This window comes from Semicossyphus pulcher, unplaced genomic scaffold, assembly GCF_022749685.1.
Source record: "Semicossyphus pulcher isolate SPU_LCO1_2020_fin unplaced genomic scaffold, fSemPul1.0.p SCAF_4, whole genome shotgun sequence".
NCBI classification, from domain to species: Eukaryota; Metazoa; Chordata; class Actinopteri; order Labriformes; family Labridae; genus Semicossyphus; species Semicossyphus pulcher.
This window is the reverse complement of record NW_027211715.1, coordinates 14,281,691-14,300,829: the sequence shown is the minus strand read 5'-3', so window position 1 is coordinate 14,300,829 and position 19,139 is coordinate 14,281,691. Positions and strand designations below refer to the sequence as shown.

The 19,139-nt window shown below is 43.0% G+C and overlaps 1 protein-coding gene across 7 annotated transcripts in view; it reads left to right on the top strand.

Moving 5' to 3' along the window:
• Positions 1-14,324, top strand: part of celf5a (cugbp, Elav-like family member 5a) — a 194,735-nt gene extending 180,411 nt beyond the window's left edge. For 3 of the 7 annotated variants that reach the window (XM_069679453.1, XM_069679456.1, XM_069679451.1), the window contains exons 8-12: positions 3,774-3,989; positions 4,303-4,395; positions 6,874-7,017; positions 9,482-9,645; positions 10,124-14,324. In XM_069679453.1, the coding sequence (XP_069535554.1) occupies positions 3,774-3,989; positions 4,303-4,395; positions 6,874-7,017; positions 9,482-9,609 (581 nt within the window). In that variant the 3' untranslated portion in view covers positions 9,610-9,645; positions 10,124-14,324. The remainder of the gene's footprint in view (positions 1-3,773; positions 3,990-4,302; positions 4,396-6,873; positions 7,018-9,481; positions 9,646-10,123) is intronic. The other 4 variants (XM_069679457.1, XM_069679454.1, XM_069679455.1 and 1 more) reach the window with 3 other exon arrangements.
• The last annotated feature ends 4,815 nt before the right edge of the window (positions 14,325-19,139 follow it).

The window sequence follows — 19,139 nt, the reverse complement described above, 5'->3', positions numbered from 1 at the left end:
GGTTAATGGTTCAAGTTACACATAGTCCACTTTCCACCTTACAGCAACTGAGAACAAATCCTAAATTCTCTATAATCATTGTTTATATCGCACAGAAGTCATATATATTTTAAGAGTCTGTATACTCTGCCCATAAAGGCTTGCAGACGAAAGTTTTTATCCAAAAAGTTGGGATCGCAAGGTAATGGATAAGTGAGCGTTGCAGTGACTATGCTGAAACAAGCACAGTTTGGTCCAAAGGTATTGGCCCTGTCTGTTCTAATACCAAACTCCGAGCTCCAAGATACAGTTTGTGGCTTGGATTAAATTCATTTGCAACTCTCCTCAAGCTCCTTTATCTGACCTGCCTGATGGAGAGGATGATTACGTGTTTGGAACTTGAGCTTTTAAGTAGTTGCTCGCTGCTGGTAATCACTGAAGTTTCATTTTCAGCTTTGAGAGAATCCTTCTCCCCAGCAACACGATGGACTCTGTATTTAAATGGTCCAGAGATGTTTGTATTTGCATACACAATAATTTATCGCTCCTTTTGTTTAGGAAAGTTTCCACTTCAGACGTATCACATGGCTCTAAAGAAGTGCATCATCGGCATACAGTCGAATTTTTACCTTTTTATAAACCATACCGGGGCTTTATTTCCCAGGCAGATAACTTCAAACTATAGAGTACGAATGGAGTGTACTTCAGTGGCATTTGTTATGACAACATGAGTAAGAAAGTATTCAATTACATTAACTGTTCGTCACCTAATAACTAAAATACATAGAAGTAAAACTGCATTCTAAGTATTGTGTATTTAGAGCTTAACTATGAAGATAACAATATGCTCATCTGCCTCATTAGGACTGTGTTGATGTGGTTTGATCTGATTTGATTGACAGTGACCTGGAAACCCAACCACTGTCATCTGATTTAAGGTGGCAGGAAATTGTGTGCTCATTGCATGATGAAGAGGCTGAATGAATAAGTAGGTGTTCGGGGCCTTTATGTGGAAGGAGCTGTGCGTCTTAGAAGCAGCTGTGGATGCCGTTATAGATTAGAATTGACCGCAGAACAAACAAAGGCATAAATCCCATTAAAAATAGAATTTAAACATGATTGCAGATGGTCTGTAACATTTATTTGGAAGTGATCTAAGGTGTATACCTACTAGCTTCTGAGAAAGATGCCTTCCCCATATTTCGATGCATCATCCAAACTTGAGGGACCAGACAGACATTTTCCCTCTGAGTCTAAATGCTTCAGATTTCAAATCAGTTGGATGAAAGCATCTGTTTTGAGTGCTTATTGCTTGCTCCGGCAAAAGACAGTCCTTGTGCTGCTAATGACTGCACTCTCCAGTTGGGGTATAGCATTTCTTGTTGATTTGAATGTATAATTAGCATAATAAATACTTCTGTCGTGAGTGAAGACTTCTTTCGCGAAGCAATCATCACAAGGAGCAAATCAACAGTTTCCCCCTCTAAGCAGCAGCCTGCAGGAATATCAATATGAATTCTGCTTGCATAACATAAATATATGTGACACAGATTTATACATACTGTTTAGCGGTGCAGATTTCTCTCTGGCAGGAATAAGAGTGGGGGAGTGACAGTTAAGAGCTGGCTGTATAGAATGTATATAATCTGCTGTCCCATGGCTTCGTATTCACGCGTGCCACAGTGGGAACAACATGTCATTATTACAGGCCGATACACGCGGCACACGCTGACAGCCACATGTGTATCGCCACTCTTGTGTGCGCATTGTAAACAGGCTATGAATACAATTTCCCACAATGCAGGAACTATATGTCCACTGAGGTATAAAATGAAAATGTCTTGTTATTTTCTACTTTGGGATAGCAGGAAATATTTTCCCCTTTTCAGCTGAGGGTCTGCTCGTGGGCCGTTGTGACAGTGTGGGTACAGATGATGACTCTGCTACATAAGTGGCTTTCACATGTAATCACTGTTTTATTGGCCCTGCTGTTGCTTATTGTCTTTTCCTTATATCATAACCCTATTTTGTGATCCAATACATGTGTCGCCCTGCTACTGTAGCATTTAATCTACGGTTATTGTGTGGAAATGTTTCAGCGCTTTCTGAAATATCAATACTGTTTTTATTACACGTATGACTTTTATGCTTATTCGCTGCTGTGACATTTCCAGCACGGTAACCTGACTGGACTCGGTGGCCCCAATCTGCTACTTCTGCCATGTGTAGCAGATGTCTCGTCCGACTGCTGACCCTAGAGCTTATGTAATTGCATGGAAGGGGTCCACACTACCACCTACTACCACCACTCCTACTACCTCTACAATTGCTACACATACATAGAAGCGAGCTCCCCCAGCACTGCTAAGCCTTGGAAAATGAATTTGCCTGATGATGGAGAGGGTGCATTATCTGGCGGTACAGTAGAGTGCGTGTGGCCCGGGCCGACTAGCTGTCTCTAGCCCTCAGAATAGGAGCGGCAGTCTCCTGGGTCCTGGTAGGAGAATGGGCTGAAGCTGCAGTCTAATTCATCACAGCTCCGCAGGAAACAAGCAATCGTGGGGAGGCTTCAAAAAAAAAAAAAAACAGTGCAAAAGACACAACAGCTCTCACCGGACCTGAGCAATTCCCCTGGTCACTGCAGTTGCCTGCTTTACTGTCAGCTCCTTATGGCTTAAATGCTGAAAGCAGAGAGAGGAGAGGGAGTAGGAAAGGAGAGGAAAACCATAGGTAAAGGAGACGAGAAGAAGTCCATAAGGATATGTAGATGATGTTACTCAATGGTGCGCGCTTTCAGCATGTGACGCACCGCATATTTACAGTTTCATTAGCGAAAACGTCAGCGCATGCTACGTGTGTACTGGATGTGATTGTCTACCCTATCTCCACCAACTCTCACAGGGGGGTTCTTTACTCAGGCACCAGATTGTGGGGATATGGCATGCTGGAGGGTTTCCGTGACAACCTGGGCTTTCCGTCGAATCAGGGCGAGGGTTTCCAGATTGAGAGGTGGTCCTCAGGGGAGCCGTACTTCAACGAGCTCGGATGCTTTGCCACGGAGCAGCTCTTTTAGAGAGACCATCACACAGTGAGATTCTGCTCAAAATGGGTACTTTGATGTTCCCGGCATAATTGGAAACACTTTCCAAAGGAGGGTCCTTTTAAAATGCATTGAATGAGAGAGGACAGGGAGCATCCAATTTCAATTCCGCTCATGAACCATCCTGCAGCTGCCTTTCAGGCGTGTACCATATATGTTATGACCCACCCATTTGTCAAACTGCCAACTGTTGTTATTTTTCCTTTTTTTATGATGTATAAAAGTTAGAGGCATCTTTGCGACTGTGCTACCTGCTCGCTCAAGCACATCTCCCTCAGTAATCTCCTCCTATTTGGTCCGGATCTTTCTCTTTTTTTTACCTCCCTCACTCTCAGAAGTTGCATAGTGGTTTCATCATCCTGAGCAGTAGGAGCCAGCGGGGTATCACACAAACACTACGGACAGGCTCATTTTTCACAGGTCGACTTCCCAGCTATCCTGCAGGATGTGTCACGACAAATGGCGGATATGTGACAGACTCACGTCGCACCCGTGTCCTTGCATTAGCGAGGAGATGGGGTGTAGCTCTTGGTCACGAGTTTGTTTGTGTGTGTGTGTGCTTGTGCTGGCTTGTGTGCAAGCATTTACTCTCTACGCACAAAATGAAAGAAGCACACTTTATATATTACAACTGCTTTGTTATACAATATTGATTTTGTGCTCACAATCTGGTAACAGTAAACGCCTTTCCCAGCAGGCCTCAGTTCTCCACCAGCCAACATCACCACCTCCGCCGTTCCCAGCATCGTCACGCCCATCGTCAACGGATTCACCGGCATCCCTCATCAGCCCAACGGACACCCCGCTGTGGAGACCATGTACACCAACGGCCTGCCTCCTTACTCCACCCAGAGCCCCACCGCTGCTGACACCCTCCAGCAAGCCTTCACCGGAGTACAGCAATACACAGGTGAGAGGCTGGGACGCTTTGTTTACTATGCTGTATTTCTCCGCTTTTACAGTCTGTTGTAAATATAGCAGCTACGGGACAATTACTGCAGGGTAACTACAGTACGAGTGCGCGCCTGTATGTATTCAGACGGCGTAGGACAGTGCCTCAGAACATAACATCAGACAGCCTTTGATTACACATGTTATGCTTGTGTGATCGACCTTAAGCATCCTTGACACCAATCTCTGTGGGATCCCCGTTTTTTACTCCCCCCCTCTCTCTCTTACACTCTTCCTCCCTCCTTCCTCTCCCTCTCTCCACCTCTCTGCAGCGATCTACCCAGCCACCACGCTGACTCCCATTGGCCAGACACTGCCCCAACCACCCCAGGTCATCCAGCAGCAGCAGCAGAGAGAAGGTGAGGGTGAGAGAACATTATTACTTTTTACACTTCACACATCTCATCCCGTGTAATAGACACATAAAGAAGACAAGCATGCAGGCTCAGTATTACTTTAGCTCTGCGGCAGCGCATTCTGTGTAACACGTATATAAAGAATGTGAAGGTGAGAGCCGAGCATTACTTTAACACTGTACACATCTCATTCTGTGTAATAGACAAATAGAGTGGAACGGCTGAGAGAACACATCTCGTTTTAGGTAATAGATACATAAAGCATGTAAGGAGAGAGCAGTGTTAAAATGACTATATCAAGTTATATATTATCATAGCACCATGCTATGTTATGTTTTTCATAAGTAATAATTAAGGCTTGTATAATTAAATCCCCAGCTGTGTGAACAGTGGCCAGACAGAACTAATAACAATAAACAAAAAGCAGACAGATAAAGATAAAGCACAACAATAATAATGAATGCAGGTGGCATTGAAGTTCTGTAATTAGAAGTGAATTAATTACAGCGGTTGTTTTGGTGTCAGCTTTGTCTTAAGTTAGGTTTTATGATAAACTGTTTAAGTCTAGAAAGAACTGAAACTCAGAAGGTGTGAAATAAGGCTGCACGATTATGGCCAAAATGATCATCGCGATTATTTTTGATCAGTATTGAGATTACGACTATTAATCGCGATTATTTATTAATTTAAGGGACATTTATTTAATCGACTACAATACAATAATACACAGTCAAATAAACAGAGCAAAGCTTTCACTTCCATATTGTTCTAAATTCCTCCTCATGTACAAATTTTGCATCAAACTAAGACTTAAAATTAGGATCTTTACCTGAGTTTGATCATTAGTCATTTCGGTCTGTCTTTTGGAGTTGGATAGACAGGGTGTGGAGCTGTACAGCATCACATTTATGGATGTCTGACTTGACGCTGGACAATGACGGGGAGTAGCCACGTTATTATTTTGGCCTACATACACTCATCATAGTGCCCTCTGTGTTGTTTTTTCAGGTGATGGAACAAGTAAGTTGTGTTGTTTTGTGGCGCAGACGCAGGTTTCATGCACTCTGCCTACAATTTTTTGCTTAAAGTAGCAATTCGCCCCTGGAAAAAGCCACTGTCAGTCAAAGCTGGTGTTCTCTGTAATCGATAGAAGCAATAATATCTGAAATTGGCGCCATAGCTGTGGAGAAAGTTGTACAAATAGCTTGTGGTTTCACTCATTCTACATTCCTACAACACCCAGCGTGCATTGTGCTCCTCCCTCTGAAAGGAACGGCCCAGTGAGTGACGCTGGCGTGAAATACTACCGTTTTACTGCAGGCCATGGCTCAGAGCGGTGAAGAATCCGAAATACACCGAGAATATACCGGTGGATCATCTAAAAAATCTTTGCATCTGCAGTCTACGAACGAGACATGACATCGGAGGCGGGCGCCCTAGACTGAGGAAGTGTAGTTTGGCAAGCTCCCTGGCTTGGTCCGCCAGACTACATAAAACTCCTCATCTGGCGGAGGTTCTCCAGGGCCCATTGGAGAAGAGGACAGCGTCCTCCAAAGGCCCAGAGTGAAATTGCATTTTTTTTCTAGCATAATGGCATTAGCTCCCCATAATAGCATGATAGGACTGAGGTTAAAAATCGGCCAACTTGCCCTTTAACATCACTTGTCCTAAACCTGAAATACCTCCAAACAACCGCTCCAAACTGTTGTTTTAGCACAACAACAAACGAGGACAGCTACGTATTCTCTTCCTATTTTCACCAGCTGCTGTAACTACGACAACCACAGATGCATACAGCTGAAGGTCGTCAGTTCACATTGTCACTCATTGAACCAAAACACCGGTCTTTGTTGTTTATGCTTCCACTCTAAACTGCCACTGCAAGGTAGGCGCGCATGACATGACATCCAGCTCCCCCAGAAGTGAAGCCAAAACCTCTCGAGCACCCCCTGTTGCAGGGGCTGTTAGTTTAGGAGCTGCTTGATTTGATATGCAGCAGAGTTTTCTGCAGGTGGAGCATGCGTTTTAATGATTTATTATTTAATTACGTTATTTGATCGTGGCTAAGCCAAAATCTTCGGGATTAATATTCGACTAATTGTGCAGCTGAAGTGTGAAAGTCTTCAAGTTGATATCTTTTGCTGCACATTGAACACACCTGAGATAGAGGCTGGTTGGAGAACGAGATCTATAGTCTAGATTCAGTCCTTCATGTTCACATTTAATCCCAAAAGTTGGTTTAATGCAAACAGACATTTAAATAACTCTCAGTATTTATGCAGCATCACATCAAAGCAAGAACTTTTCAATTTGTCTTTGTGTGTTTAAGAACAGTCCTGTTTTATCACTGATAACGTCCTGAACATCTACAACCACTTATCTAAAGTCGATATGAAAGACTGCAGAGATTAAAATATTTCACTGATTTTTGTCTCAACCACCAAAGAAACATTTTCTCTCCCTCTCCCTCTCTCTGTGTGTTTGCAGGTCCGGAGGGCTGTAACCTGTTCATCTACCACCTGCCACAGGAGTTTGGAGACAATGAACTCATGCAGATGTTTCTGCCCTTCGGCACCGTCATCTCCTCTAAGGTGTTCATGGACCGGGCGACCAACCAGAGCAAGTGCTTCGGTGAGTCACACACACAGCTATCCACGACACACTTTGACTCTTTCTGTACATTTTGAATGAACTCTTTTGCGAGAGAAGCTTTGGGTGTGTTTTTGTTTGTATTTGTTTTAAAGATATTATTATAAAGTCGTATTATCTGCCAGGATTTATAAGGAACTGTGAACAGTACATATGGAAAATAACCCCACTACGTAACTTCATAACTACATTCAATAGGCCTGTGTAATGCAGTTAAGGACACAGCCGTGCTTTCTTGCACAGAACCAATTATCATTTTTTTCAGTCTTATAGTTTTAAACACATTCAGACGTTTGTGGGTGTCGTGTAAAAACTCACAGCTGAGGCGTGAAGCGTCATACTGTAAGTTTCATTTTCACAATAATGGAAGCTTTTTATTTGTTCACACTGCCAACAAACAATAGAGATTTGTTGTTGTTTTTGAGCTTCTGTAGATTGTGATGATGTTTGACAGCACCCAGACGCACAGGATTGAATGATCTTCCCCCTGACTGACTGACCTGAATTTGCATCTTGATGACTGTTGTGTTTTGCCGTCGGCTCTGTAGAGAAAAAAAAAAAGTGCTGAACACGTCGTAGCCAAACTAGCCATGATGCAGTCGATCAGAGCCGGTGTCCTTGTTTCTGTTTGGCAGCTGTGTGACCTGCAAACCTTGTGGTGCTGTATCAGCATCCACATCACCGTTCTGTAACCCCAATATCTGTCAATACCCTCACTGCTGAGGCTGATTCACAGTCCTCCTCGCCTCCTGTCCCATTTAGCTCCGTCAGCCTACACACACCAACAAGCCTCAGGGCTTATAAAAACTTCGAGGAAGGCAGGCAGGGATGGCGGGGGGGAGGAAGCCAAAGGACAATTATGGATCAGCATTTGTTTTCACTTCAGGGAACTGCAGAACCCTGGGCAAAATTGATCGCCAGTCCTGTCTCCCTGGGGGGACTTAATAACATATAAATTCATGAAAGAAGAGCTATTTGCAGTATTGACTTATACACTATGCATTTACAACATAATGTTAGGCCTGGGGAAGGAGGGAGCACACTGGTGTAATTAATCTGGAATGGAGAAAGAGGGGATAAACTTAGATTGATGGTGGGCAAAAGACAGGGAAACAGAGAGAACGAGAGCGAGCACACTCGTAATGTGTGACAGGACTGAGCGGAGGGCTTACAGCTGTAAGCCTGCCTCTCCTCTCCATCTTCTCCCCGCTCCCAGCCTTGAATGTGTTAACCTGATGGCGGGTTAGGAGGTCACCTCCTTTCCATGCCTCTATACTTCCCTCAGACTTGCATGCAGCCCTCCTCCGTGCGGCCCAGCCTGCGCCCTAATGGGCCAAACCTGAGCCAAGCAGGCCGGGCAGACAGCTCTCCCAGGTGGCTGAGGACCTGGAGAGGCTCCTGCTGTTTTTTACGGGTCATCGACTGTTCCTAATGACACCACAGACACAGGGGAGCGCATCAAGCGGAGACACACTCCACTGCAGTTTCTGGTCACTGAATCCTCAAGGCTTTATTTTTACACATGATGAAAACAGGATGTTCAGCATAGGTTTGAGGAGGCTGTGTCTTGGGGAAACGCACCGAGGGGGGCTGCAGACCTGTCTCCACATGATGAACTATATTCACTCCTGTATTTTTGACTTATTCGGGATGCGAGAAAGATACAAAATAAAAAGTGTTGTGACTGAAATCTGCTGATCAGTTGTTGATCACAGATTGATCTGTGTGGTAAAAACAGTCTAACATATAACACCAGGGCTTTCAAAGATGGAGTCACGACTAGAAAACATTGATAAATTCCTCTTTGTTACTGTATTTTCTCAGCAAACTAAACAGGGAAATATTACATTTTTTATGTTCCATTAACCTGCCAAAATTCATATCTTTCTTATCCGCATGTCTCACTCCCTTGAATGCCTCTCTGCAGGAGCACGTAGCAGCTCAAGATTACATAATTTTTCAGACAGAAAAACTGTCAACCACAAGACAACATCAAAACAGTGATGCCTTATGACAGTAACACCCCCACTGTTGTTGCATCTCGAGTCCAACCGCAGTTAATTATTGAAGCTGTTGCAGAAGTTGATGCGAGGCGGTGCAACACGAAGCAGCTGGTCAAAATCGGCAGCCAACACACTGCTGTGTGCACACAGGACACATGCACCGCGCTTATTAAACTGTGAAGAAAGAGTATTCCAAGCCAAATAGTTTTGTTTAAAAACACCTGCATACTGTTATATGCACAGCTCGAAGCTGCTACCTGCCTCAACAGCACCATCTAGACTCCTTCAGGAGGCAGGCAGGCAGTGATGACAGAGCAGTGTAACACTCACCTCTTCTCAGACTGTTATTCCAGTAGATATGAACTCTAAATACTGACTGTGTTAAGGCTTGTACTCAAAATGATAATTCTCACGTGTGCTAATGAGCTTGTGCTTTCTCACAGGCTTTGTGAGCTTCGACAACCCTGCTAGTGCACAGGCAGCTATTCAGGCCATGAATGGCTTTCAGATTGGAATGAAGAGGTTGAAAGTCCAGCTAAAGAGACCGAAGGATGCCAGCCGCCCTTACTGACACAGCCTACCTTCAGTATTCATTGCAGCAGCACAGGTGAGAACGCAAAGATCCTCTACAGTGTCTCTACTGAGGCTGAATATTTAACTCTGGTGTTCAGAGTGACAGATGATTTTGTCTTGCATGTTAGTCCCTCTCTACTTTGTTTAACTGACTTCATATCAGAGCTTATAGTTGTCTTATCTACTAGATGGATTAGTTTTAAATATACAATATCCTCAGTAAAAGTAAAGCTTGATATTTCAGAGTTTCCAGACTTTTAATGTCTGCTATAGAGGCTATAAGGGCTGATTTCATATGCGGCACAGCAGGGGTATTAATTAAGGGAAAATCTGTCATCATTGTGATTGACAGAGATTGATTGGTGTGCCAGTGCGGGTTAGCTCTCTCCAGACCATTACACTGATTTAATAGAGCCATATTGAACTATCCAAAGTTAAAAGCAATGGATCTGTGGGATGACAGTTTAATGAGCAGTGAGATCTGAAATTGCCCTTTTCTCTGTGTTTTTCAGATTTTAGAGGACACGTGAAGATATCTCGGAGGAGTTAAACTTTTTTTCTTTGAAAGCAAAATATGTTTTAAAAAAATCAACACATAAGGAATTTTTGAAGACATATCAGCATTTACTTATGAAGATATAGGTTACGGAAGAAAAAAGAAGACGCGATGGAGGAGGAAGAGGAGGAGGAGGAGGCGCTTCACCGGGGGACTTAACAGTAACAGATGGCACAGTGCAAGAAAGACGAGAAGAAAAAAACACTGAAAAAAGATGTGATGAGACTGAACAACAGAACTTTTTTCTTGTTGAGACTTGAATTGTTAATTAAGCAACAAACTAACAAACAAAAAAGCAGCAACAACAAATAGATTTCTATATACATATTATATACACATATATATAAGGAAAGAGGCGCTTGTGGCTTTTACTGTACTGGACAAATGAGGGTTAAAACTTGAAGATCAAGAAAAACAGTGGAAAAAAAGAAGCTATTCTAAACATCCACTGACAGACTTTCTTTCTCTTTCCCTCTTTCTCTTATTCTCTCACCGTCTCTCTCAGCAAGCGCAGAACTATGACTCGTGGAGGTCACTGAGGTTTCCATTAGCAACAGTAGAACTGCAAATCTTTCACCCCTAAGGGACCAAAGGACCAAACATTTTTATTGTTCTGAACAGTAATATATAGTATTAATGATACTAATACTACAAACTACTACTAATAATATTACAAGTTAAACTTAAGAAGAAATACTAGCTTCAGGTTGAAAAAAAAAAAGAGGAAAGGGGTTCTTGTTTATTTTCCTTTTACATTTATAGCTACTGGGTTTGAGGATATTAAAACAAAACAGAAAAAAAAATGTATAAAAAAATAAAGCTATACTAATTTAGTGGCGTAGAATATGTGGGATAGACGTTGATTCGGGCATGTTCAGATGTGTTCTTTTGACGCTCATTTTCTTCATGTGAAACGCAGCGTTTCATCTCGGAGGTGTGATCTGCCGCTGTTATTGTGTCCTGAGAAGAGAAGAGTCTTATAGTGCCAAAAGAGACACAATAACAGCCTTTGGAACCACACATTACTCATCTACAGCGTATCGAGCCATGAATGTGTTCCTGACTGCACACTGAAGTTCCATAATTGAAGCCAGACTGACTCCATGTCATCATTACAGCGTTGATATCACAGATAATCTGACCGTAAAGCAGCGTGGTATAAAAGTGCCACCCGCCTGAGCTGGACGCGCCGCAGTAAAACAGCGCAGCAGCATCTGTAACTGCTTAATAAAATATACAAATGAGCCTGACAGCAGTTGTAAAAATTTCCATCGCCGTGTCACAGTGGTCCCAGCCAGGTCGTGCCCTCTCCCGCTGCCAGGCTCCTCCAGCTGCTCTCTCCCTCCTTCTCCTCACCTCACCTCCGAGTGCCAGCATATCACTCTCTTAATAGGGACCATCAGTTCACGGGGGCCAAGAGCTATCCCACAGCATAATTAGGATAATGATAATATTGATCAGATGGGGAGCAGCGCCGCGGGGTAAGAGATGCGCAATCAATTACGCATTGGCATTTTGAGCGAATTGACTGAGTGACAGAGTCCATTTTTCTCTCACTGGTTGGAGGAGAGTTTCTCTTACTTTCCCTACTGACAGACTCGGAGGACTCCAAATTTGTTACCCCGAGTCTGACAGAGGCCGTAAGTTTTGTGGGACTAATCATCTATATCTTTATCATACAGAATCAATAAGGTTCAAAGGGTTACGTGGCTCTGACGGCATCTTTTAAAGTTCTTCAGTGAAGAGCAGCTGTATTTTTAAGTATCTCTTTTCTTTCCAAAGGGTACTACAGCGCAGTGAGAGCTTGTACACCGTGAGGAACAGCCGGGCATTACCAGCCTTAGGAGGTCAAATTAAGAGCAAAATGATCCATCAATTAGACAGCAGCAGGCCTGTAAGTGTAGCTGCTACAGCTGCTGCTGCTTCAACAAGACGACAGCTCACCATTAGCGGCAGTCACACGTGGCTCCTATACAGTGTGGTCACGACACATCACGCCGTATCTGATATGATTAATTAACCGAACTGGCATTGTCTGTGGGGACGCTTCCACGAGTACGGCACGTCCGAGATGAAATCTGCTTTTCATGACTTGTTTGCGTTTATTTTAACCATTTCACTCTCAGATGTCTTTTTTATTTCTATTTCAACATGTCATTCATGGACTCGGTTTGCTCTGAAGCACCTTGCCTCTCAGGACTCTGTGAGACCTCAGCGCTCTGATCATCACTCTAAACCTTTGACTGTAACACGGTTACAGCCGTCAGAAAACGACTACTTTTCCTCTGTAGTGGTACAGCTGATGTCATCACCAGAACGGCTTCCCAGGTCCTGATGACCGTGTGTTTTATACGTCTGCTCTGCTATTCGTCCTGATTCACAGGTTCAGTATTATTAGAGGGAGGATGTTTGATTTCCAAGAGACCATTAACAAATGTTTCCCTCATTCATACTCAGATGCTGTTGACAGGAAGTCTTTAAAATGCCTTTTCTCATTATGAATTGCCAAATTATGCAAACATATCCGCTGTACCTCCTCATCAGACTCGTGCCAGACTCCTTGAGAGTTGAACACAGTTTCTTATAAATGTGTTAACTTTCAGGAAATGTTGATAAGTAGAAGAAATAATTGGTTTTGTGATGTAGTGTAACATTGTAGGAGGAGGGTCAGTGCAGGCTGTAATGATATAGAATAGGGTTGTCCTGTGAAAAGGTTACATTTCATATATATATATATATATGCCAGCAGACAGCTTCTTCCCCCTCTCTGTGAGTTACTGTTGGTTTCCTCTCTGCTGTCAGGGCCCGGCAGCTTTAGGAAGCTGTGATATACGCCCTCCTTACCCCAGGCCATACGGGGCCTTATAAACCCACTCAAAAATCTTTTCTTGTGGGATTTCCACCGGAGACTTTCTTAAATTATTAAAATCAAATTAAATTTGGCCTTCACAACAGCTTGGGCAATGCAAATTAAAGATGCCAGCTGTGGCTGAAATGTAATGAGTTTGAAAAGATGTTGAGTTAATTTCATTCTGCGGAGAAAAAAGCAGAAATTTGATGAAATGCATTTAGAACAGGAAGGTTTGGGGGTGGAAAGCGTTTGTACGGGATGCATAAGCCTGAATATACATATCTACTGTGGGATTCAGAAAAGAGGAAGGGAAGTAATGAGATGAGGGAAATCCAAGAAGCTAATTAAGTTAGCATTTTTAGCAGAACTGACTGAAAATAAGACAGGAAGCAGCAGCAGTATGGTCATGCTAAAGTGTATCTTCATCCTCTCACTTCTGCATCTTTTATCATTTTATTTAATGTTTCTCATCCTGCCATGGTGCCCTTTCGATCTCTGAGCATGCTCAATGGGGGCTGGGAGGGTTAAAGATTATGGTACTACTCGTATTAACAATGATACTTTAACTATGGTTTGAATGCTAAGGATAGTAGCTTATTATAAATATGAAATCTGTATATTATGGAAAATCAGCACAGGACCTTTCTTTGGGTACATATAGGTTAGGGGTTTGAAATGGGGGAGGGGGAGGGGGGACCAGGGTCGCTTTATAAAGATGTTATCTTTTCTGGTTTCTCAGCACAAAGCATACAAAAACATATAAACAGCAGTACGGAGTCTGTGAAGAGGACTTTACTGACATACAGGGCGCAAAAAGAGGAATCTCAGATGTATTCTTTCAACCTGGAGGAGAAAACTGCAGTTTACAGGTTGTTTTTCTTTCTGTTTCTTTCTAAAGGAGAGCGCCACCTGTTTTCGTGGCAGCATCAGTACAGCATGGATTAACTGACAGGGAAAGCAGTATCTTTTTATAAAAAAAACCTTTTAAAAAAACTCTGTGTTCTGTATTAGCCTGAGAAACCAAACATTTTTTCCCCTGTTGAAATTTCTTAATACTTGCTGCTTAGATTATGTCATATTAATGATTGATGATTTAATAATTTTCTAATTAATTATCGGGTCAAGTATGTAACTTGATGTTTATTTATTTATTTTATTTATTTATTTATTTATTTATTTATCCACTTTTCTTTGCTTTATTTTCTTTAATGGTTATGGTAAGATAAAGATATGTATCAAAAAGAAACGCTTATTGGGGCTTTTCTCTCTTTCTCTCCTTTTTTTCCAATTTTACAATAAAAATTCAAACTGGATGATTTGTTTCTCCCGGTTGTATTAAATGCAGTGCCGTACCACGCTTCAAAGACAGGGGGAGCTGTTGCACAAGGATTCATATGAAGGACCTTGAAAGTTTGCAAGATGCTGCAACCCCTCTCAACTCGCCATCCCGGAGTGTGTGCTGATGCTTCATCCCTGTCGAGTGATGAAACCGTGAGGATGATGTCAGAATAACCCTGTCAGTGCTGCACATACACAGCTCTTTATAGTTATTTTATATAAGGCAGTTTCTGCTGCTCTCGCACGAGACAGGAGTCTGCTTTGGAATGCATCATAAAAGCTGGAGGCTTCAGGAGAGGAAATATGGAAACTCAGTGGTGCAGTGTGTAGGATGATTTGGAAGCTCTGTCATTGTAGAGACTGAAGGCATTTACAGTGGGGTCATCATTCCCTGCACAGGATGACACACTACAACTGAAATGTGTCATTACATATATGATGGGAGCAGAATTAAAAAACAAAACCATGGAAAGTAAACATCAAGTTGGGCGGTATCATTCCATGATCATTTTCCCTTCCCCACACGTTATGACAAGCAGCAGCAGCAGCACATTAAAGATATAATTTCGAAGTTCTCAGTTTCATTCAATTTGGCGACACCTTATGGTGATAAAAGGCAATTGCGTTCCCTTTTAGACTGTTTGCCTTCATCTGAGCGTCGAATTTGTTTCTTTTTCTTTGGATTTTCACTAATTTTTGAAGTTGTATCTGTAGCCATCAATCTTTTCTTTGTTTGTTCAGTCATAGTAGATTACTGTTTACTCGCAACACTTGCAGAGACCGGAAAAGAAGCCGTTAAGCTCCACCTACCCTCTCTGGGTGATGGAAAACGCGCCACTAACTGGGCGCCGCATGTGATTTTTGTGACACCCACTCCATAATAATACTGTATACTGCAAATGCAAAGGCTTTCATCAGTGGGCCATAGGCTCAATCACCACTGTATTACCTCATTCGGCGATAGATAGAAACTTAAAAGACATTTATTTACATGAAAATCTTCGAAAATATTCCTTTAAAATAAGTAAGCACCTTGTACAAGTCACTTTTTCGTACAGTAACTACAGCATTTCTTTGATGCCTGAAGCCAAAATCTGATGCGACATGTACTGACAGTTGACTTGCCTCCGCACACACCTTCATCCTCCTCTTACAGCAGAATTCACAGCTGAGACTTTCACATTTTGAAGAGCAGCGACAGATATGAAAAAAAAAAAGAGAGAGAATGGGGAGGGACGAAAAAGTAGAGCCACTGAATCATGAAATAAATTGTCCCAATTACAATAAAGTGTGGCTCTTGGTCAGCGTGCGCGGCAGGCAGTTCATCTTTATTACAATCAGTTAATGAAAATCAATCCCCCTCCTGATAAACTCTTATCTCCACGGCCTTTTCGCGCCCCTCGTGCGGGGAGATAATAAATTAGGGTAATATTGCCTTTGATGAGGGAGTGAATTGCAAATTATTGTAACTTTCCAAGATTTATGATGCAGATGCTTAATTTCCGAGCTGGGTTTTTCGGGGCGTCAGGGTGCCGGGGGGCCATTTGTTAAAAGTTTGGTGACACGGGCTCGTTAATAAAAATACACAGCGAGACAACCAGGTGTTCTCTACTGTTACAGTAGCAGAGGAAACACGGCTGAAGATGCAGGAAGTCTCAGCTTGTAGGATTTGCGGGACATTTTCCTCAGACAGGATGTGGTATTTTACCTATAAGAGATAAATATAAAGAGGCAGAAACCCAGGGGATGCAACGTGTTTACAAAAGTAGACCTGTCAATCATAAAGTGTTATCCCCCCCCTCCCGTCTCCTTTGAATCTCTATCACACAAGGCAGGAGCGTATGATTTGATATGTAGGTCAATACCCATTCTGAAGTGAGCCGGTGTGTGAGATATGTCTTGTTGCTCGCTGTCACTCTGATTATTGAGGAGACACAGAGAGATTGAGTTGGTCAGGTATGAGAGAGCTGTGTAATCCCAACAACAACAACACACACTCCCACACACACATAAAGTGACTTAGAAATGGCTAACTTCTCGCACTTTGTTCTGCAGCAGTGACCCATGTAACGGGGTGTTAATGCGTGTGTATGTTGCACGTCTTCTACCCGCTGAAACAATCAGACTGTGAGTGCATCATTAAGCAAAATGCTTCAGCGAGAGGAAGGTTAGGAGGAGGAGGAGGGGGTCTTACGAGTCATCGGGAACTGCGGGAGTGATGCAAGGTGATCGTTTAAGGAGCTGCTTGTGAAACTGAAGGCAAACACAATCTCACAGGAGCAGCTGAATGAGTTTACAACTGTGGCTGACCAACATCACATGCATCATTTAGCATCGATAAATCACGTGTAAAGAGCTGAAATGCAGCATTTCAGACTGTTTGCAACTCGTGCATAATGGTTTCCAAACACTCTGGAATCAGTATCCTATTAACATTACATCCAAGACCTTCAGTATCCTCTCTAACTTGAGGTATGGCACCTTAGATGTCAATATCAAAGCTATTTTAAGCCCCATAATGCTCTTGATCACCGCCTGATACAAAAGCGTCTCCTCATCAAGGCCGCCTCATTTAAGTGTAGGGAACATCCTGCATTAAGACAGCCATCAATCTATCCATTATCAATCAAGGAGAGGACTCACACACCACTATCTATTTATCTTGCCAAGTGCTCTATTAATATCAAATTAATTTCCCCATTGAGAGTATCAATCACTCAAGCACTTTTTTCTCAACTCATTAGCTTAGTAATTGTCCTTGTTTACGGGGAAAGTCAAGACAGGATGCTTTAAAGAGGGTGGACGGGCGATCTGTACAGGCATGAGCAGTTTCCTGCAAACCTGTGCTACATCAGCTACATCCTCCAAGCTAACACACACCATCGGGCCTCCTCTTCAGGCTGTGATGTGGTGACTTCATGAAAGATTTTACATATTTTTCATTTGTAGAAAGTAGAATTTTTCACTGTCGATTTCTGACGTTGTCAACAACCTCTCCCTCTTCAAACAGGCAGAGAGTGTGCTGTGTAAGGCTGGTGCTCTCTGACAGAGCTCAATACATGACATCAATCAGGACCTGAAGCTTTTCGGCTGTTTTTAATTTTAAAAATGAAAGGGACACACAGACACTACTCATATGTCCCCCAGCTTAGTTTACAACTCAACCAGAACAATAGCTATGTTTACAGATAGAAGAGGATTAGAGAAACCCAGTGATGAAAACAGAACAGGTACTGAGAGAGTACACAGGTATTAAAGTAGTTTACCTGCAGTAAAATGCCCTCTGTGACTGTTATCTTGTAAGAAGCACTTTACTGTTAAAGACCCCCTCCAGTGAAAATCAAGTGTTTAACCTTGTAAGCATCTCCATGTGGTGTTTTTCATGTGCTACAAGACATATCAGGGACAACATGAGCAGTCATCTCCATGGCTGGGCCTGTCTGCTTTTAAACTGCAGTGTACCAAGGACAGGCTGAACAACACGTTTTCGGATCGGTAGGTTTGAGACGTCACAAACCTAAAGAGCCAATCCCGTCAATGGACGGGGTGACGCTTATCATTATGTGCAACCTATGGCAACCACTTCGGCGATGTGCAAGCCAGCTGTATCTGTCATTGCAATTTTTGCAAACTCACTACTGACTAGTAACGTTAACATTACTGCTACTAATCACTACATTTCAAGCTAGCTAAGTTTCAACAAGTTGCCACTAAATGATGGCATAGACATGTTTTGTTTTTGCGATGGAGGGGGCGGTTGTAAATTTGCATAGTGGGCGGGGACTATGCAAATTCAGCAATTTTTAATAAGGGAGAAGGAGGAAACGCCTTGGGAGGATTTATACAAGGTAATTAAACGTATTTTGCAGGAAAAAAAACACATCAGACACAATTTATTATTTCAAACAGAGCATTTTATGTGTCTTTAAACATGACTGGAGCTCGTCTTTAAAGCTGGTGGTGATGCAGCCAGTTTAAACTTCTTTACATACACCGATCAGCCATAATATAATGACTACTGACAGGTAAAGTGAATGACATTGATTATCTTGCTACAATGGCCTCTGTCAGTGGGTGGGATATGTTAGGCAGTAAGTGAACCCTTTGTCGTTGATGTTGATGTGTTCGAAGCAGGAAAAATGGTCAAGCGCAAGGATGTGAGCGACTTTGACAAGGAACAAATTATGATGGCGAGACGACTTGGTCAGATCATCTCCAAAACTGCAGCTCTTGTGGGCTGTTCCCGGTCTGCAGTGGTCAGGACCTTCGAAAAGTTGTCCAAGGAAGGTGAACCGGCGACAAGGTCATCGGCAGTCAAGGCTCATTGATGCGCGTTGGGAGCGAAGGCTGGCCCGTGTGGCCGGATCTTGCGAAAGAGCAAACTGCTGATTAGTTTAAATCTGGTTCTGACAGAAAGGTGTCAGAACACACAGAGCATCACAGTTGGTTTTGTATGGGGCTGCGTAGCCGCAGACCGGTCAGGGTGCCCATGCTGACCCCTGTCCACCGCCGAAAGCGCCTACAATGGGTATGTGAGCATCAGAACTGGATGAGGGCGCAGTGGAAGAAGGAGGCCTGGTCTGATGAATCACCTTTTCTTTTACATCATGTGGATGGCCGGGTGCGTGTGTGTCGCTTACCTGGGGAAGACATGGCACCAGATGCACTATGGGAAGAAGGCGAGACTGTGGAGACAGTGTGGTGCTTTGGGCAATGTTCTGCTTGAAAACCTTTGGTCTTACCATTCAGGTGGATGTTACTTTGACACGTACCACCTACCTAA